Here is an 18776-nt window from a genome sequence, read left to right on the forward strand (position 1 = left end):
TCGTTTCCCTATCGATTATCGATACACCTGCTATCGATGTTAAGTGTTACAGAACTAGCGCGTTGTTTACGTTTTTTCCGCGCTGTCAGTTCATTAATTGCAAATTCTTCTGGTGGCCACAGTTATCTCATTTCAACAATTTTCTCTGAAAGCGTGAAATTATGGCTACGTTGAAGAATTTACGTATTATAAGCAGTATTGTCGTTGGTACAGGCGCAGGTTTATCGGCTTACTATTACCAACTTTTGCGCGAACCCGAAAACCTAGTGCAGAATTCCTTGCCAGTCTACAGTACCCCGGTTAGCGAAGGTGCACTCTGGGACACCAATTGGGACTTTCGCGAGCCCAAAAGTTGTGTGCGACCGGTTAAAAATGCTTCGCCACAAGAGGAGAATCGTTACAATAACGAGTTGGAAAAAATGCGCGTGAAAGCGACACGCCATATAGTGCTTATACGACATGGTCAATACTTGGATAATGGCAAACATGACAAAGACCACCACCTTACCGAATTGGGTAAATTACAAGCAAAATATACAGGACAACGTTTGCACGAGCTGGGCATTAAGTGGGATAAGATTATCGTGTCGACCATGACTAGGGCACAAGAAACTTCGGAGATGATACTTAAAGAAATTGAGTATGACCCTGAAAAAGTGAGACACTGCCCTTACTTACGTGAAGGTGCACCCATAGCACCACAACCGCCTATCTCACATTGGCGTCCCGAGAAATTTGTGAGTTCCACTCAGTTAAATATAACATATAATTTTTTAATTATATAGAATTCTCTCCGTATTGTTCATTTATTTTTAGCAGCATTTCTTCCAAGACGGCGCACGCATTGAAGCGGCTTTCAGACGTTATTTCCATCGCGCCGCTCCCGATCAAGAGCATGATTCCCATACGTTGATCATTGGTCACGCTAATGTTATACGTTATTTCGTATGCAGAGCATTGCAACTGCCACCTGAAGCATGGTTACGCATCAATATTAACCATGGTTCGATTACATGGCTAACTATTAGACCATCTGGTAATGTTAGCATCCACCATTTGGGCGAAACTGGCTATATGCCGGCGAATGTAATATCACATCGTATTCCGCGTGAGGCGAAAAATGTTGTTTAAACGGCGCAATAATGCAAATGTGAATTTAATGAATTAAAAAGAATAAGTTAAAAACCTTAGTGCAACCAGTAGTTCCTGTTGTTGCGGAAAAAGAAAACGAACCTATATGCAGTTATTTAAGGTAAATGCATTGTTTATAATTTAATTAAATACAATGGGTAAACCGAAATAGACAGACATGGTTGAAAAAATATAAAAACAAACAAAGAAACAGTGGAGCAGAATATTTAATTTGTTTAATAGTTCATAGAAGAAAATAATAACCATATTAAAAACATAAACAAAATATTGCTATTTAACTAGAATTAAATTCATCCAATTGTATAACAAAATTACTAAAGCTGCCTTTGGTGAATAAGAACTAAAGTTAATGCATGCATTTAAAAAATATATACATAGATGAATTTTATGTTTGCTGAACTGATTTCGCGTTGTACTCAAACGACGGTCCTTGGCTGGCTAGTAATTTGTCGCAAACCCGTTACCTCCAAGTCTGGCTGGAAAATACAAAAATACATGATTGAGCAGAGCGGCAGTTATATACTATGTATGTCTGTATGGTACAATTATTTTCTTTAGAACGTTATTGTACCCTACACATCTTTTAAAAAATTTGACCTTGCAGGTCGCCTAACTTTTATAACGTTTACAGGTGGATCCGTATATGCAAATATGGTAAAATGCATGTGTGTGGCTAGATAAGATAAAGCAGCTTTTGTATATTGAAGTGTGTATAGCAATTTTCACGCGGAAGTTACAATTTGCTTTACATTTACGATTTAATTAAATACTGTAATTCACTAAAGCCACCAAATGCATTGGTCAGCATTAGTTGTCCATATTTGTTTTAAAGAATCCTCACATTCAAAAACAAAAAATTATAAAAATAAAAAAGCGCGTGAATTTCGTTAGCTGTCATTTAAATAAACGTCAAACGCAAATGTCATTTTGTGTACAGTGGCAATCAAACTAATAGTCAAATAATTGTGAATGGTTTGCGTGTGAGTAGATTCAAAGCAATTTCGGTTTAGTATACTTTTAGGGCTGATTCGATAGCAAATTAAACGACTTTTTAAAATTCAAATAGCATTTATACCAAACATTAGTATGTACACGATGTATTTGTGTTGCACATTTCCGACAGGTCATGTTTTTGCCAATGCGCCTTGTCCAAAATGTTGTACAAATATTTCTTGTCTATTATTATTTTGTTATTGTTATTGTAATATCATGAATATTGGTGGAAAATTGCGTTTTGACTTGTGACATGCAGTTTTATACATATGTACATACATACATGCGCGAATATGCAAACGTGCACGAGCATGTTCAAACATGTATGTTTGTATGTATATTGCATTACGAATGCATGCTGTGCGTCGAAGCATGAATTTTGACAACCCAAACAAAATATAATAACGAATTAGCTCAATAAATTGGAATATGCGGTTAAAATTCAAATATTTTGTGTACAAAGCAAAAACAAAAAATAGTTAAAACATACATAAATATTTGTCAGTTTATTTATTGGGTAATTGAAGTTTGCGTTCAAATTTATTTTCGATTCGATTTTCAAATTGTACTGTGTAAAAAACTTTCTTGGATAACAGTTCGGTAAGAAATCTTGTCGCCAGAGACACATTTTGAGAATATGTACATATGTACTTATGTATGAACGCAATCTAAAGGTGGCCGATTTTGTGGCAAAATTAATTCCATTTTTGTAATGTTACATTTTTAATTATTGTGAAACAATGTTTACCTACTTTATTTGCTACTTACTTATATACAAAGTCAAACAAAAATTGATAATTTTTTTTGCATGTATTTGTTTTTTTTAATATTTTTTTTTATATATATTTAATTTAGTAGGAATTAATTTATCATTATTTCCTCAATTTTCAAATAAATTCTATGCAAACGGTTAGAACACCAAAAGCTTAGGAAACAAGTCGCAAGTAAGATACTAGTGTTAAAGCAAATTTGTTCGTTGTAATTTTGGTAAATTAAAAAAATGGTTATATTTATAAATTATTATTTTTAAAACTAATACATTTAAAAATTGGCGATATTTGATCGATTTTAAAAAATATGGGGCACTTAAAGGCATACAAATAAATCAGCTGGCACGTCAAAATCCATCTAATATTGATACCACGGCTGACGTCGCACCCATTGTAGGCGATTGCTGGTTTGATCTGAGCGGATTTTTATGCTAGCGCCCTCAGCAGCGCGCACTGTCTCCTTGACCTGCAAAAGTTCACAAAAAAATAACATAAATAATGGAAAAATCGGCACATTTAGCTTGCGCTACACTTACGCTCTGCATCAGATTTTGTGCATTGCCCACCAACATCTCCGTCGCCTCACGATCCTCATCTGAACCCTGAGCGCCCAACATGGTCGCCTTGACTGTCGACAAAATCTTCAACTGAGTGCCAATGGTTGGTATGCGCTCGCAGACTTGCAGCAGATTGGTACGTATGCGTCGATCTGTGCACTGACGTGCAAGCTCCTTCGCCAGTCTTGTCACATCCTCGGACGCTTCGGCGATCTTTTTAGCCGTGGCGATCAACTCACGCTTGCTGCCACGCGAATCTGAGAGCACCAGCTCGCTAAGACGTGCCATCAGTATGGCCATACGCTTCGCTGCGGCAATGATCTCATTGTCCTTTGACGACCATTGACGTACTTCTTGGTGCAGGCCGCGCGCGGCGATCTGTAAAATAATGTGCGGAGTAGATTAGTTAGAGTTTGGCGCCAGAGTATATAAGTGCATACCAAAATTGGCTGGTTGGCATGTGGCATTGTGCGGAAAACACCCTCGTCCTCATCGTCGGTCTCTGGCGGTGGTGGCCGTGCGGGTACTAGACCTTCGCGTGGCAATGGTGGACGTGGTGGTGCGCGTTCGGCTGTTGTAGAAGAAATTGAAAATTAATAACGCACCGAAACTCGTTTAAGCATACTTTTATACGCACCGTTTTGGTTGGAGATATGCAGTGCGCTGAGTTCTGGTATCGGTGGTGGCAGTGTTGTAGGCAGTGGTGGCGGTGATGGTGCAATGGCTGAACGCACTTCGCGCACATCGCCGAGCAACTGTAAAATAAACGGCACATTTATTTATTTACATATTTCGTTGCGATTTTCTACGTTACTCACCCTTTGGAATGATGACTTCCATGCGTGCGCCGCGGCTGGGTCATTGATGTTGGTGGCCACGCGTTTCGCATCGCCCACCATCGCGGGCAGCGAGCTCTCCAGCCTATTTGCGGCCGCGTTCAGATTTTGCGTGAACACCGGGTCCTCTGAATTGTCCGCCTCCTGTTTGGCGACGAGCAGCACGCGATTGATTAAGCGCGCTATATTCGATGTGTTGTCCACCATCTTTTGTGGCTGCTTAGCCACGATTGCATCCTCGCACAATTTCGCGTACATTTGCATGTGCTCCTCAGAGGTTTTAATAAATTCGCTCGGGTCGGTGGCCTGGTCGCAGAGCGTGCGCATGCGCAACACGGTGTCGGCGTATTGTTGTTTCAAGTTCTGCAAATGCTCATCGGCTGCCTTGCTGGCGGGGTAGTTCATGCGTATGCGGCCCGCATTCACGAGTTGCGGTGTCATTGAGTCCACTTGCGTGGCCGAGGAAAGCAAGATTTCGGCGATTTTCTTATTACCGCAAGCGCCGCCAGCCGCCACCATGCGGGACGTCTTCGATGCGCGATCGCTAAACGCTTGTAAATTGTTCGACTTCTGGTTGAAGTTTTGCTCACGTCCGGGCGTGCCTTCGGGCAACATAACCGCTTCGGTGAACTGCTTTAGTGGCGTACTGACGTCCATGAAGTCTTGCACAATACGATTAACCAATGCATTCTGCACGGCGGCCTTCAACTCGTGCAATTTGTGTGTTAGCTGCTTGGCAGCCTCCTTAGCGGCGGGTGTGTTGCCCGCCGCTTGACGCTTGAGACGTTCGACCTCATCGCAGAGTTGCATGATTTCCGCCTTCTGATGACCCGGACAGCCCTCGGCAACTTTACGTCCTTCCTCCACAATTAGATTCACGGCGCGCTCACCCAAACCGCCGTCGTTGATCTCGGGATGTTGCAACCACTTAACCGCCTGTTCTAAGCGTCCTTGTATTGTGTGCGCGGTCTGTTGTAAGCCCGCTTTGTCAACGCCCACGACGGCGTTGCGCACCAGTGATTGCAGGTCGCCCAGTTTGCCGCGTATTGCGCGCGCCAAGGATTCGGCCTGCGGCGAAGTGCCCTTGCCGTCTTGACGAAGTTCGCACAGGCTGTTTGTCATAGCGCCAATCTCGTCCGCCAAACGTCTGATAGGGTATGCGTCTTGCGGCAAGCAGCGCTCTGAGATTTCGTTCGCATTATCGATTATCTGTCGTAACGCCTTTTCGCCAACACCGCCTTTGAGTGCATAAGGATTCGATAGCCAATCGTTGGCCAACTCAGACTTATTATTGATGGCATTGCTGAGCTTTTTAAGCACCGTTAGATTGTCTAGCTCGCTGGTATCCTCGTCGTAAGTGGTGAGCTGAAGTACGCGTATGATTTCTTGTATTTCATCGCTCATGCGCGACGCTAAGTAGTTGCGATTCTCGGCCGCTCTTCCGTGCCCTTACCCTGCTGCTCGACAATGTGTATGTAGACTTTCATGCTGCAGATGAGTATGGGCGCTAATATTTTCACTTGCTCCAAGCAACGCACCAAAATCTCGCTATGCACCTGATGTGTCAGCTCCTTCTCACGTGCGCCAACCTCGCGCGAGACCTTGCTCAGACACGGCGAAAGATCCTTGAGAAATTGCACCAAATCTTCCATGGTATTTATCACTTCGGCAATGGCCAAATAGTCGAGCACCCGCTTGCATTCCTGCACGATCTTACGTACCTCGGACTCGTCGAAGCAGAGCAGCAGCGAGGAGGTGCCTTGCAGTATACCGCGACTTCCCTCAATCAGTTTTTTACGCGCTGGTCCCGAATAGGGATCGGCTCGTAACATATCGGAAGCCTCCTCCAGTAACTGCGAGGCAGTCTCGACGCGCTGCAATGATGCCGGCATCTCCTGCTTCAAGATCTTATCGTCCGAACTGTTGATAGTCTCGCGTCCGACTTTGACTAGATTCGCCACAGCTACCGATACCACCTGCACGGGTCTACTGAGATCGGGCATGGCGTTGCCATCTTCGGCTTCCTCGTGTAAGATGACGAGGCGAGAGACCTGTGGGGAGGGAGAGAAGGCATGTGTTGAAAATTTTCAATTAGATAGGATAAAAAATGTTAAAAATAATTACAAAAGCCTTAAAAAATTTAGATTTGATTTCACAGAACTTTTGAAATTCTAGACGTACGGAATAAGTGAAGAAATTTTGTCAAATAATTTTTACAATTAATTAATTTCACAAAATTATATGTATCCATGTTTGAAAATCTGTTTGTTGTCACTTACTACACCTCTGTCTACAGGTTGTTGTAGTGCGTTAGAAAAAAGTATAATTATTTGAACCAAATTGAACAACGAAAAAAAAAAATTGGCAAAATGCCAACTTAGTCATAGCGGAAATTTTCTCTTTCAATTGTATATACATATGTATTATAATTTTTGTAGGGTTTTCCAATTTTATTTAGTTTTTTGTTAGTTAATAAATTTTTTTTTCTTAATTTTTTAAATTTTTTTATTTTACTTTTCATTTTAATTAATGGTATTAATTAATTTTTATTTTTAATTGATGTTTTTTTTGATATTTTTAGATTTATTTAATTTTTTTGTATTTTTTTTAATTTGAATTAATTAATTATTAATTTTAATTAAGCACATTTTTTTGTAATTTTTTACGTTGATTAATTTTTTTCTAATATTTAATTTAAATTTACATTTTAAGGACTTATATTAATTAATTAATTTTCCATTTTTTTAATTTAATTATTATTTAAATTAATTTTTAATTTTAATTAATAATTTTTTTCTAATTTTTTTATTTATATTAACATTTTAATGAAGTACATTAATTAATTAATTTTCCAAATATTTTTATTTTACTTTTTATATTAGGTTTTTTTTTGTTTTTTCAATGCCATTGTAACTAGTTAACATAAAATAAACTAACGAACAATTTGTTTTGCTTATTGTATAATACAAAATTTATATTAGTTAATCATATTAATTAATTTTTAGTTTTAATTAAGGAATTTTTTGATATTTTTAGATTGATTAAATTTTTTTGTATGTTTTTAAATTTTAATTTAGCAAATTTTTTTTTGGTAATTTTTTACGTTGATTAAATTTTTTTCTAATTTTTTATTTAAATTTACATTTTAAAAAAGTATATTTAATTAATTTTCTAAATTTTTTTATTTTGCTTTTTATTTAAATTAATTTTTAATTTTAATTTATAAATTTCTTGCCAGTTTTTATGTTGATTAAATTTTTTCTAATTTTTTATTTAGATTTCCTTTTGAATTATTTTCCAAATATTTTTTATTTTACTTTTTATTTTAATTAATTTTTAATTTAAATAATTAATTACTTTTTATAATTCATAAATTTTTTATTTAATTATAAAAATAAATTTAATAATTAAATTTAATAAATTAAATAATATTTTTTTTATTTTATTTAAAAATGTAATTTGACTTTTAATAATTTAAATTTCTAATTTTATACTCTGGCAATATGTTGTTTGTAACACATAAAACTAATTGAGTTAGTTATACATATGTATATGTATGTAAATATGTATATATGTATAAATATCAGAACGATTTAATTTTATGTTATTTTCTAAATAATTTTTATTCAATGTTGTATTATTTTTTTAATAATACATCATAATTTTCTTTTATTTTTTATTATACATTTATTTTTATTGTATTATAATGTTTTTATTCTTATTTTTTTAATTTTTTTTTTCGTTTTTTGTATTTTTATTTTTTTATTTCACATTACATATGTATGTGCTTTGGTATATGGTAAAAATATAAATAACAAAGTAGATGTGTGTGTGTGTGTGTTCGTCGCATGGTGGGCGGTGATGCCAAAGTATCCGTAAAGATTTATGACTACGAAAACTAACAAATCCTACGGTTTCGCCTATTAGTCATCAATGTTTGGGAAAGTTTTGAGGCGCAAGTAAAACAGCACCTTCCTTAAAACAACACATTGAAAACTTTGAAAATAGAAACAAAACAATTTATGACATTTAGAAGTCATAAAAACTTCTAAAAATAACAAAATCACTAATAAATTAAATAAGCCACATGATTTTAGTCGAAAAAAGTTTTTTACACCCAAACACATTAAATATAATTCGACAATTTTTTAATTTTAATTTTTTGTTTTTATTTTGAAATTAGTTCTGCTCTAAATAAGCAAATATTATTGCCTTTGGCAATTACATGACTTTTGATTTAGCCAAATTTTGTTTCTACAAGTATGTATGGGTGGTTGAAATTTTTTTCATGTTTTGTGCACATATACATATGTACATACATATGTATATACGTAGGTCCATATGTATGTATTACGAGCAAAAATATATTAAAATGTTTATAAAACTTTATATATACAAATATCAATATATATTTATATAGGGTGTTCATTTTAGTGCTATAGTGCTTAGAAAAAACAACTGTCAACCGAGTATCTGCACTCAAGATCAAATTTGACTCGGACTGGTCCATATAAACCTGGCGCTCAACTAAAAAAAATCTATTTTATTTGAAATGAAATTTCTATACCTCTAAAAAACACCCTTTACATATCGAAATAAGTATGTATGTAGCTAGTAGCTCTGCTCCACTTTGTATTGTAGTATAAACATTTCACTTATAAAATGAAAAATATTTAATTTCAAGGTTTGTATGGATGCTATTCAATTGATTCAGATGTAGGTACATGTGTATGTATGTATGTATGTTTGGGTGTGTGTGTGCCAATGTCAAACTAATTTATGAAAAACACGTAGAATACTTTTAAATATACATACATATGTATGTATGTATATACATACATTTGTATATCAGCAACAAGGTATGCAGTAAAATGGTGTGTGGTGTGAAGGGTGGAAAAGTGCTGTTGGAAAATGTGGGTGTGTAAAAAATGCACTGATTTTATTAAGAAAAATTACGATTGTGCGCAAAAATAGGAATAAGAGCAAAATTCGTAGATAATGAAAAAATATGGATCAATTTAATTAGGGTAATGACGATGTAATCCCATAATAACAGCTATCAAATACTATTTTCATTTTGAATTTACAAAAAAAATACTGAAATTACTTTTATGACTTTAATTACAAAAAAAAATTTTCTTTACAACAAAAAATATTTTTTTTCTTTTTTTCAGCAGCAACAATTAGTGGTAACTGCTGCAACTTAATAATGGTGTGTGTAACTTTAAAGTGCTTTATTGGAAAATTGCAATATTCGTGAAGTGAAAAATATCAAAATTTGTTAAAAATGAAAAGTGAAACGCGGCTAAAAGAGTTTAATTAAAATGAAATTAAAATAATAAATAAATAAAAATATTATAAGTAAATAGAAAATAAAATATAATAAATAAAATAAAAATGGAAAATCAAATACAAAAAATAAAGCATAAAAAAATAAAATGTAATAAATAAATAAAACAATTGTAAATAAATAGAAAATAAAATATAATAAATAAAACATAAAAAATAAAAACATATAGAAATAATAATGAATAAAAAATAAATAAATTAAAATAAATATATACAAAAACAATATCAAGAAAATAAAAAATAAAATAAAATTATATAGTGCTTTCATTTTCAAATTATAGTGATAAAAAGTGCGTAAAATCTGTGAAAATGTCTTCAATATAGAAGAAGTCAATAATGACAAAGTGTTTAAAAAGTAAATAGTGAAAAGTGTGTAAATCGTATCTTATTTAAAAAAAATTAAAAAATCAGTTAAGGAAAAATTTTTTTAATTTTAAAATACGCGTGATCAATTAATAAAAATGAAAAATGTCAATATTTTTAAAAAGTTATTTGTTATGTGGTCTTTTAAGTAAAAAATAATAATAAAAGTAAAAAAATAACAATAAAAAAATTAGTTTAAAAAAATAAATTAGTGTCTAATTTGTAATAAAAAAGAAAATAATAATAAGAGGAAAGTGTTTTTAAGTGTTTAATTTTAAGTAATAAATAAAATAAATTTCAGAAAAAATAAATATCAATATTTTTATTAAAAAAAATGTGTTAAAAGTGCTTTATTTTAAATAAAAAATGAAAATAAATTAATTAAAAAAATAAATGTAAATGCTAAAAAAAAAAATGTGTTAAAAGTGCTTTATTTTAAGTAGAAAATAAAAGTAAATTAATAAAAAAAAATAAATGTCTATATTTTTCAAAAATAATAAGTTAAGAGTGAAAAAATTAGAAAATAAAATAAAATAATTTAAAGTAAAATATAAAAATCATTGTTTTTATAAAAAAAAATTTATAAAAATTGTTATATTTAAAGTAAAAAATTAAAAAAATACAAATAAAAAAATTAAAGTCAATATTTTGCTAAAATAATAAGTTTAGAGTAAAAAAAATTAAAAAAAAAAATAAAATTAAAAAAAAGTCAGTATAAAAAAATCATATGTTAAGTGTTTATAAGTGCCCATTTTTAATTAAAAAATTAAAATAAATGAAAAAAGTTGAGTGAAAAAGTGCTTTCATTTAAAAATAGTGATAATAGTGATAAAAACTGCTTAAAATGTATAAAAGGAGTAAAAAGCGGAATTATCAACAATCAAGCAATTTTCTCTGCATAATTCAGGAGTGGAGTTTTCTACAAAACGAAACGGTAAGCAAGATTTTTTCAAACATTTTTTTTTTAACTAAAAAAATTGCATAATTGTTTTTTTTATTTAAACACAGAGATTGATTGGATACTGTAGTAGGCACCATATATCGTCGACATACTTTCTTTAAGCTTTTTTTTAAATTTAGCGAATTCGTTTTTTTCGTTAATTTTATTTTGAAAATAGTTTGTTTTTGTAGCGGCAGTAAACATACTTGAAGTAATTTGGGGGAATGGTGCCGAGTTGGCAGTCCTTGGCCGCATGAAAATCAGTATTCCTTCCGGTTACTTAGACCCGACTCTCGTGTGAACGATTAGGACAGTAGTAAATATCCATGCACCCACCTCTTATTAGAATCCAAACCAAATGCCTATCAAACACTAGAGAAAACCTCGATCCAAAAAAATCCACACTTAGTATTTGTGGTCTTAGAATAAGACTTTTCTTTTATTTCAAGAGAGATTGCTGCTGTTCTACATAATAGTGTGAATATGTAAAACTTTCGAAAGAATAAAGGTTCAATTATAGATGACATACCATACCATAAGTCATAACTAAAATCCAAGCACCACTAATTGGAAACAGTCTTGCCCGTAAAGTTGTTCCGATCAGCTTTTTATATGGTTATGTTTATGGTGCCTATAATTGAACCTTAAGATGTTAGTAATAGTTTTTGAACGTTAAAGAATACGGGTTCGTTCTAGTTCGGGTCATTCTTGTTATGTCAAGTCAGGATGCATGAAGCCAAAGAGAAAGAGCACAAGCATTAAGGGTAACCAATAACTGTTTTTTTAGTACCTGGCATGTATTTATAGATTGGCTTGGTAAATTTTTTAACCGATTGAGAAGTACATAAAAGCGTTTGTCGTTGAATGAAATGATATGAAAAGTGTAAGGTTAGGTTAGATGACTGTTCCCTCCAGATGACGGGCGATCACACTTAGACTACTATGTACAGTCCTTTGCAAAGCCAGATAAAAAAACTCTTCTAGTTGGATATGAGCTATCGACAAATCGTCTTGAACCTGTCGCGAAATTGCTGAAGTGCTTTATAGAAATATTTCAACTGGAAGTCAAAAAGTTTGAAGGCCAAGGACTTACATATGTTTTAAATATTTTACGTTTATCGGAAGTTTACATGAAAAATGAAGAGATGTCGCCTTTAGCTGTGCCGTACCATTCCGCAATACTGTCTTAAAGATGGCTTTAAACTCATACATAGTTGACTAATCGATGATTATTACTATTTTTTTCAAATTTCATATTTTGTAAAGCTAAATATAGGTTCATTATATAACAACCATATTGCTGTCATCACCAAAAAATTCCACCAATTTATGGAAGTTTTTAACAAAGTTGTGCAAACATAACCCCGAAATTTATTATTTATCTTCCTTTTTTTGGAAGTTTTCTCCAAACAAAAACTGAACCAAAATTATGATAATACCGCGCAGCAAATTTAAGTTACCCTAAATGGTTATAAACAGATTTCGTATAGAATTCAGAAAAGTGTTAGATATTAAAATAACATTTGCTGCCAGAACTTGTTAATTATGCATAACCGTAATTGGTAATAATCGCGGAACTGCCATCGGCGTATACCCGTCTGTCAATGATATACCGAATGTCGCGCATTCGGAACAACAGGTGTGGACAACAGTTTTGTGCGGTGCGATCGGCCGACCGACCACATTTGGCGGTCACAATCACTTGACCTACGCGCATTTTTTCGCTCCAACGCTTGGAGTTTACTATAAACGGTTGCCGCAAAGCGCCGCCACGGCGGTTTAGTGATGGCAAGCGCGGGCGTTCAGCTGGCTAGCAAGTTGCCACTGCTCGATTCCAGGTGGTGGGCGTTTTTACGGCGTGAAAACGATAGAAAAAATAAAATACAATTGAATGAAGCAACGAGTGAATGAATGCGGCAGGTTTTTGCTGTTGCGTATTGTTGTCGTTTTGCCTGACATTTATGGTGTGTGTTAAGTTGCCGGTTTACGGTTCTCTTACTCGCTAACGCACATTCAGTTATTTATAATTATGTTGTTGTTTGTTTTTGTAATATTTTTTTTTGTTGTTGCTTGTTTTTATACCCTTGCAACATGCTGCTACAGAGTATAATAGTTTCGTTCATCTAACGGTTGTACGTATCAGCCCGAGAATGCCTTCCGTGGCGCCTTCAATGTTTGGAAATCGTGCTGGACCGCTGTATCGACGCAGGAGGAGTCTATTTTGTTTTTAAAGAATTGTAACGATTGGTTCAATAATTTTTTTTAAATCGACTCAGTCCTATTACTTTCCGGACAAACTCTGTACCTAAAATTAAGATTTCCAAAATTCCGGGTGACTTTATATCTTAATGAAGTTCAGAGAACGTGTTTTTTTTTTATAATGGTGCATATTTGTGCTCAGAAAGAAAAAAATGGCTGAAAACTCGTCCTAGACCCCACATAACTGACAAGCCTTATGTACCAAAAGGTACTTCCCTAGCTTTAATCTTTGCAAATTGCAAGAGTATGGAATGTTCGGTTATACTCGAACTTAGCTCTTCCTTACTCGTTTTTGTAATATTTTTTTGTTGTTGCTTGCTTTTGTAATTATTTTATTTTTGTTGTACTGTTTTTGTATTTTTTTTTATTGTTATGTTTTTGTATTTCTTTTTGTTGTTATTTTATTAACTGCTGATTTCATTTGTTTTTGTTATTTCATTTTTTACTCGTCATTATGTTGCTTTGATTGCTATATTTAATCTATATATGTTTTTTATGTGACGTCATTGCGTAGGCGCCATTTGTTGACTTTTCGAAACACACGCAGTAAAGCAAACAAAATTAAATAAATAGAAACTGTAATGGTTGGCAGTTTTAAGCAACAGTTGTTTGCTGCCAAGCCATTAATGTCCAATTTTTGACATACGATGAGCTTTGCGGTTTTCTGCTCATATCTCAGCCAAAAATATTGCGCCAAGTAAGAAAAAACAAAAACAATAATTGTAATCAACAGCAGCCAGAGATAAATTTAAGATTTCTAAAAAATAATTACCAGGAATTACACAACAACACTACACTTTTTTTCAAACTCTTTGTCTGCTGTATCAACTGGCACACATCTGGTTCAAGTTTCACCTGCCCGCTCACACCGCATGCGGTTTCTACATGGCAAACAAACTTCGTTTGTTTTTTTCTTGTTGTTTTTTCTTCATATTTTCTTCTTAAAAATAGCTTTGCGCAAGCATATAAAAATAGTACAACACATATGCTGGAGAAATATGTGCAGAAGCTGAAATATTCAACAACCATAAAGCACACGCTGATACAACCCTGTGTGTTGTGTATGTGGCTGTTTCTCTGACCTTTTTGGCAACTTCTAGCAGTTCATTTGCTCTTCTATGTTTGCATGTACAAATGTGTGGTTTTGCATTTGCCGGCGCTTTTCGCTTCTGCCACTAGTATGGTGTAGCAAATGTAAACAAATCGGTAGAGCTGCTGCTTTCCTACTCACAAGCGTAGGCAAACAAGTGATCGTTTAGTTGGTCGAATTCTGGCAATGAAGTGGGCGAGTAGTGTAGCTTAAATTGACTTCCAATGTAATTTTCATCATTGGAGCATTGAGTTGGGAGACAAGCGACAAATATTTATTGGTTTTCAATAATCTTTAACGAATCTCAATTAAAATGAGAGCCGCCCAGAAAGATTGAATAAGCTGGCAATTTTCATTCAAATTGGCAAATAATTTCGAATTTATAAAATAAAACAAAAAAGTATTAAAAAAAATACAACACATACCATACATATGTATATTATATTATGCATAGATTGGAAATAAGTGGCCCATTTTCATTCAAATTGTCAAATGAGTTCGGAAATTAAAAAAAGCAAAAGTTTTGTTTTTGCAAAAATAATTGTAAATCGATTTTGAAAAAAAATATTTAAAAATTAAAAAAATTAGAGAAATTAAAAAAATTTAAAAATAAAAAAAAGTAAAAAAATCAAAAAAATGCAAAACTTACATACATATGTATATGTACATATGTATAATGTACTTTATTCAATTAATTCAACTCAATTCCCAGCTGGCGTAAATTCTCATGTGACAGTTAATGGGGCTGAGTAATCTAATATGTGTGAGTAATGTAAATAAGCGATCTAGGCAAGTGCAGCTACTGTGTGACAGTGGAAGAGGCGCAGTGTTTCGAAAACAGTGGGAAAATGGCAACAATAAAATAGAAAATTTAACGAAAAACTAGTAAATAAATCACTTTTGTTAATCAGCTTCAAAATTATAGCAAATTTTCAGTAAATTTTTGGAAAAAAATCCTTTAACATAATTAAAAAATTTTGTATTAAAAATCAAATTTACATTTTTGATTTTCAGCTCCATTTTTGGGATTAAAAATTTAATTTTCAAAAATCCTCACAATCAGAACTTAAAATTAATAAAATATTTTTTAAAAAAATATTTTAGATTTTCGTTATTTATAACCCCAGTTATTTCAATGCCATCTCTAAGCAAAGAATAAATATATTCATTGAATTAAATTTTTTTTTGGATCTTAAAAACTTAAAATTTTTCAAAAAATGAATTAATCCAATAAATTTTTATAATACCTTAATAATTTTCAAAAGTCATTCATTTTCAAAAATTTATTGATTTTTTTAATTAAAAAAAATTAATTTATATAATAACTTTTTATAATACTTTAATAATTTTCTATAGTCATATTTCCAACTCACCTGTTGAGCTACAGGATCTAAAATGCTCTCAATTGTTTTCGTATGAAAAACAGGCATTTTGCTTTCGTTTTTATTTCACCACGCGAAAATGAATCTCAAATGCAGTTGTTGTTTTGGTCAGCACTGATATTTGTATAGAAAAATGTGCACTCAATTTTTGTATTTTCTCTCACTTTTTGGAAAATTTATAAATTTTTATTGCTTTGCGTGTTTGCTAAAATTTGGCGTGCTGTAGTAAGAAAAAAAATATATTTTTAATATTCCGAATATTTTAAATTAAGTTTTTTTTTTAAATAGAAGTCTTATCATTCTAAAATTTTTTTGCTTCTAATTATCTTTGCATAATTTTCTATAAAACGTATTTTTTTACTTAAGAGTGAGTTTTTCAATTTTTTTTTATTCAGTTTTTTTACTATATACATGATTTTTACTAATATTCACAAAAATTACTTAATAATTTGATTTAATGTAATTAATTTATTTTTTTAATTATAATAATTTAATTATTTTTCAGATTTTAATATAATTAATTAAAACCCTGAATTTTTGTAAATTAAAATTTTATTTTTAAATAGAAATCTTATCATTCTAAAAAGAATTTGTTCCTAATTATTTTTGCATAATTTTTTATAAATCTGTTTTTCACTTAAGAGTGAATTTTTCAATTTTTTTTTATTCAGGGATCACGATTTTTACTAATTTCACAATAATTACTTAATAATTTGATTTAATTTAATTAATTTTTCTTAATTATTATAATTTAATTTTTTTTAATTTTATTTTTTAAAATTTTAAATTTTCTAAATTTTTTGAAAAATTGTAATTTAATTTTAATTTTTTATATTTTTTTAAATTTTATTGCTGTGTTTTTTCGTGTTTTTATATCACTTTCGCAACTGCTGCTGCTGTTTTTATAAGTTCACTTTATGTTTTCGAAGAGGCTTTAAGCTTTTTCACTGGAGAAAATAACAAATATTGGCGTTTCTCGTAGGCGTTTTCGTTTTCAAAAAATTACACATTTTCGATTTTAAGCTCTCAAGTAAACACACGACTATAAAAAGAAAATTTCACTCAACGCTATGTATTTTTCTAAGAAATTACAGTAAATTTTCTTTATATATTCCACATTTAAGTGTATTTATTGGCACATTTAAATTGTTTTCACATCCCTGCGACAGTTTTATTTGGTTTTTATTACAGTTGTAATTCAAATTGCAGTTTTTACGTCCTCTTTTGTTTCTCACTGTCCACTTTATTTGTTTTTTTTTCGTCTTAAATTATTAAATTGTTATTTTATTTGTTGTTTTCTGTGGTTTTATCCACTCAGCTGCTTATTTTTCTTGCATAACCACCTGTCTGCCTCCGCACATCAGCCAAATCAGCATTGTTGTTCATAGTTTTTGTCTAATAAATTTATATTTTTTATTTTTGTAATTTTCCTTTCTTGCCAAACACAATATTTTTGAATATTATGTCATGCTGCGAGACGTTCGGGGGATTCATTGAATGAGCAAACAGAAGAATTGTATAAATAAAAACAAAATTTATATAAAAAGCATTAAAAATGCGCAATAATTTTTTGACAAATAATTAGCGTAATTAATTACTTTAATTTTCAATAAACATTTTTTTATTTATTTTTTATTAAATTTTAGCAGATTACATATTTAATTTTTTATTAATTAATTTTAATTAAGTAATTAAATATTTTTTAAATATATTTTTTTAATTAAAATGCGCAATAAATTGTTGTCAAATATAATTATTTTAATTTTCAATAATACTTTTTTTTTATTTATTTTTATTAAATTTTAGCAGATTACATATTTTATATTTTTTTAAGTAATTATCAGAAGGAATTAAGTACTTTTTTGAATTAAAATGTTGGCATCTGGTCTTATATATCGAACTGCGCAACAAATTTTTGTCAAATATAATTATTGTAATTAATTATTTGATTTTCATTAATCTTTTTTTGAGTTAAAATTTTTCCATCTGTTTTTATTTATTAAATTTTGTAACTCATTATTCATATTTCTTTTTATTAAATTTTATCAAAAATTTTTTATTAAAATTGAACTTTTATTATGTCATTAAAAAAATTAATATAATTAAAAAAATAAAATTTTATAATTAATTTTAAAAACTTTTCATTTGTTTAATAACTTGTTTAATTATATAATTACTTTCCGGTAATTATTTGTATATATTTGATTTCTTTATATTTAATTATTTATTTAGTTAAATAACTTTATATAATTATAATTTTTAATGTTTTTTTAATTATGTTACTTAATTAATTAATTTTTTTATTAAAATTTACCTTTTTTTATTTTATTAAACAATTTTATTATTTAATTAAAAAAAATAATAATTTAATTAAAAAAATTAAAATTTATTAATTAATTTTAGAAACCTTTCATTTGTTTAATAACTTTTTCTATTATATAATTACTTTTCGGTAATTATGTGTATATATTTGATTTCCTTATATTTAATTATTTATATTTTAATATTTTTTTTTTTTCATTTATGTATATTATATTGCAATATTATTTATTCCAATTTTCTATAAATTAATAGATTGTAGTATTATTGTTGGCAACAGTTTTCTGTAATATATTTCTATTTACTTCAGTAACTCTTTTCGCAAAACTTCCGTTACTGCAACCTTCGCACTACACACGAGAACTAATCAGCTTGATGTGTTTGGCTGTCTGAAACTATTTGATCGCTTTCGCCGAATGCGCCGATGATTCAACTGAATCATCAGAATCAGCACAGTTCAACGCAACACCCACTATTACCTACATGTACATACATACATACATATATGTATAAGTACAAGTAGATGTTATGTATACAATGTATTCCGACAGCATTTTGCCTTTGTTTCCACTTTCTTTCTGGCATGCAATGACACTTACTAAAACCCCTCGCGTAAGCACTGTGATTTCATAGTGCAATGACGTGTCACGTGACGTCATCACGAGACAAATTTCATCGAAGTAAATTATATATTGTACAACGCATGGCATTTTGACGGCGCCGCCTCGCAGCTTTAGAAAAATCTATTTGATTCTATTAAGTGATT

The 18776-nt window shown here is 31.1% G+C and overlaps 2 protein-coding genes and 1 long non-coding RNA gene across 5 annotated transcripts; 1 reads left to right on the plus strand and 2 right to left on the minus strand.

Annotated features, from left to right (window-relative positions):
* The first annotated feature begins 76 nt into the window (after nt 1-76).
* LOC126758491 (serine/threonine-protein phosphatase Pgam5, mitochondrial) lies at nt 77-9602 on the plus strand. Of its 3 annotated transcripts, none has more exons than XM_050472769.1 (3): nt 77-737; nt 817-1252; nt 9483-9602. In XM_050472769.1, exons 1-2 carry the CDS (start codon nt 162-164, stop codon nt 1129-1131), a joined length of 891 nt encoding a protein of 296 aa, XP_050328726.1. In that variant the 5' UTR covers nt 77-161; the 3' UTR covers nt 1132-1252; nt 9483-9602. The 3 variants fall into 3 exon arrangements, with proteins under 3 accessions (XP_050328726.1, XP_050328727.1, XP_050328728.1); XM_050472770.1 differs by having other exon boundaries at nt 9486-9602; XM_050472771.1 differs by lacking the exon at nt 9483-9602 and having other exon boundaries at nt 820-1342.
* On the minus strand, nt 1345-2034 carry LOC126758496 (uncharacterized). Its single transcript, XR_007666856.1, has 2 exons — nt 1724-2034; nt 1345-1628 (listed from the first exon to the last, which is right to left on the minus strand). It is a non-coding gene; the product is annotated as an uncharacterized LOC126758496 (long non-coding RNA).
* On the minus strand, nt 2641-18409 carry LOC126758477 (vinculin). Its single transcript, XM_050472746.1, is given in 9 exon segments — nt 2641-3381; nt 3452-3850; nt 3913-4043; nt 4110-4227; nt 4291-5744; nt 5747-6359; nt 15683-15911; nt 17035-17161; nt 18316-18409. Coding segments are annotated over 7 exon segments (2880 nt in total). The 5' UTR covers nt 15740-15911; nt 17035-17161; nt 18316-18409; the 3' UTR covers nt 2641-3273.
* Between the last annotated feature and the right edge of the window lie 367 nt (nt 18410-18776).

This window comes from Bactrocera neohumeralis, chromosome 5 (genome assembly GCF_024586455.1).
Source record: "Bactrocera neohumeralis isolate Rockhampton chromosome 5, APGP_CSIRO_Bneo_wtdbg2-racon-allhic-juicebox.fasta_v2, whole genome shotgun sequence".
Lineage (NCBI taxonomy): Eukaryota > Metazoa > Arthropoda > Insecta > Diptera > Tephritidae > Bactrocera > Bactrocera neohumeralis.

Excerpts from the sequence above, each read along its gene's own strand:
- LOC126758491 (XM_050472769.1), top strand. The coding sequence starts at position 162 with ATGGCTACGTTGAAGAATTTACGTATTATAAGCAGTATTGTCGTTGGT. Across the intron at positions 738-816 it reads ATTGGCGTCCCGAGAAATTT|CAGCATTTCTTCCAAGACGG; the intron begins GTGAGTTCCACT and ends ATTTATTTTTAG.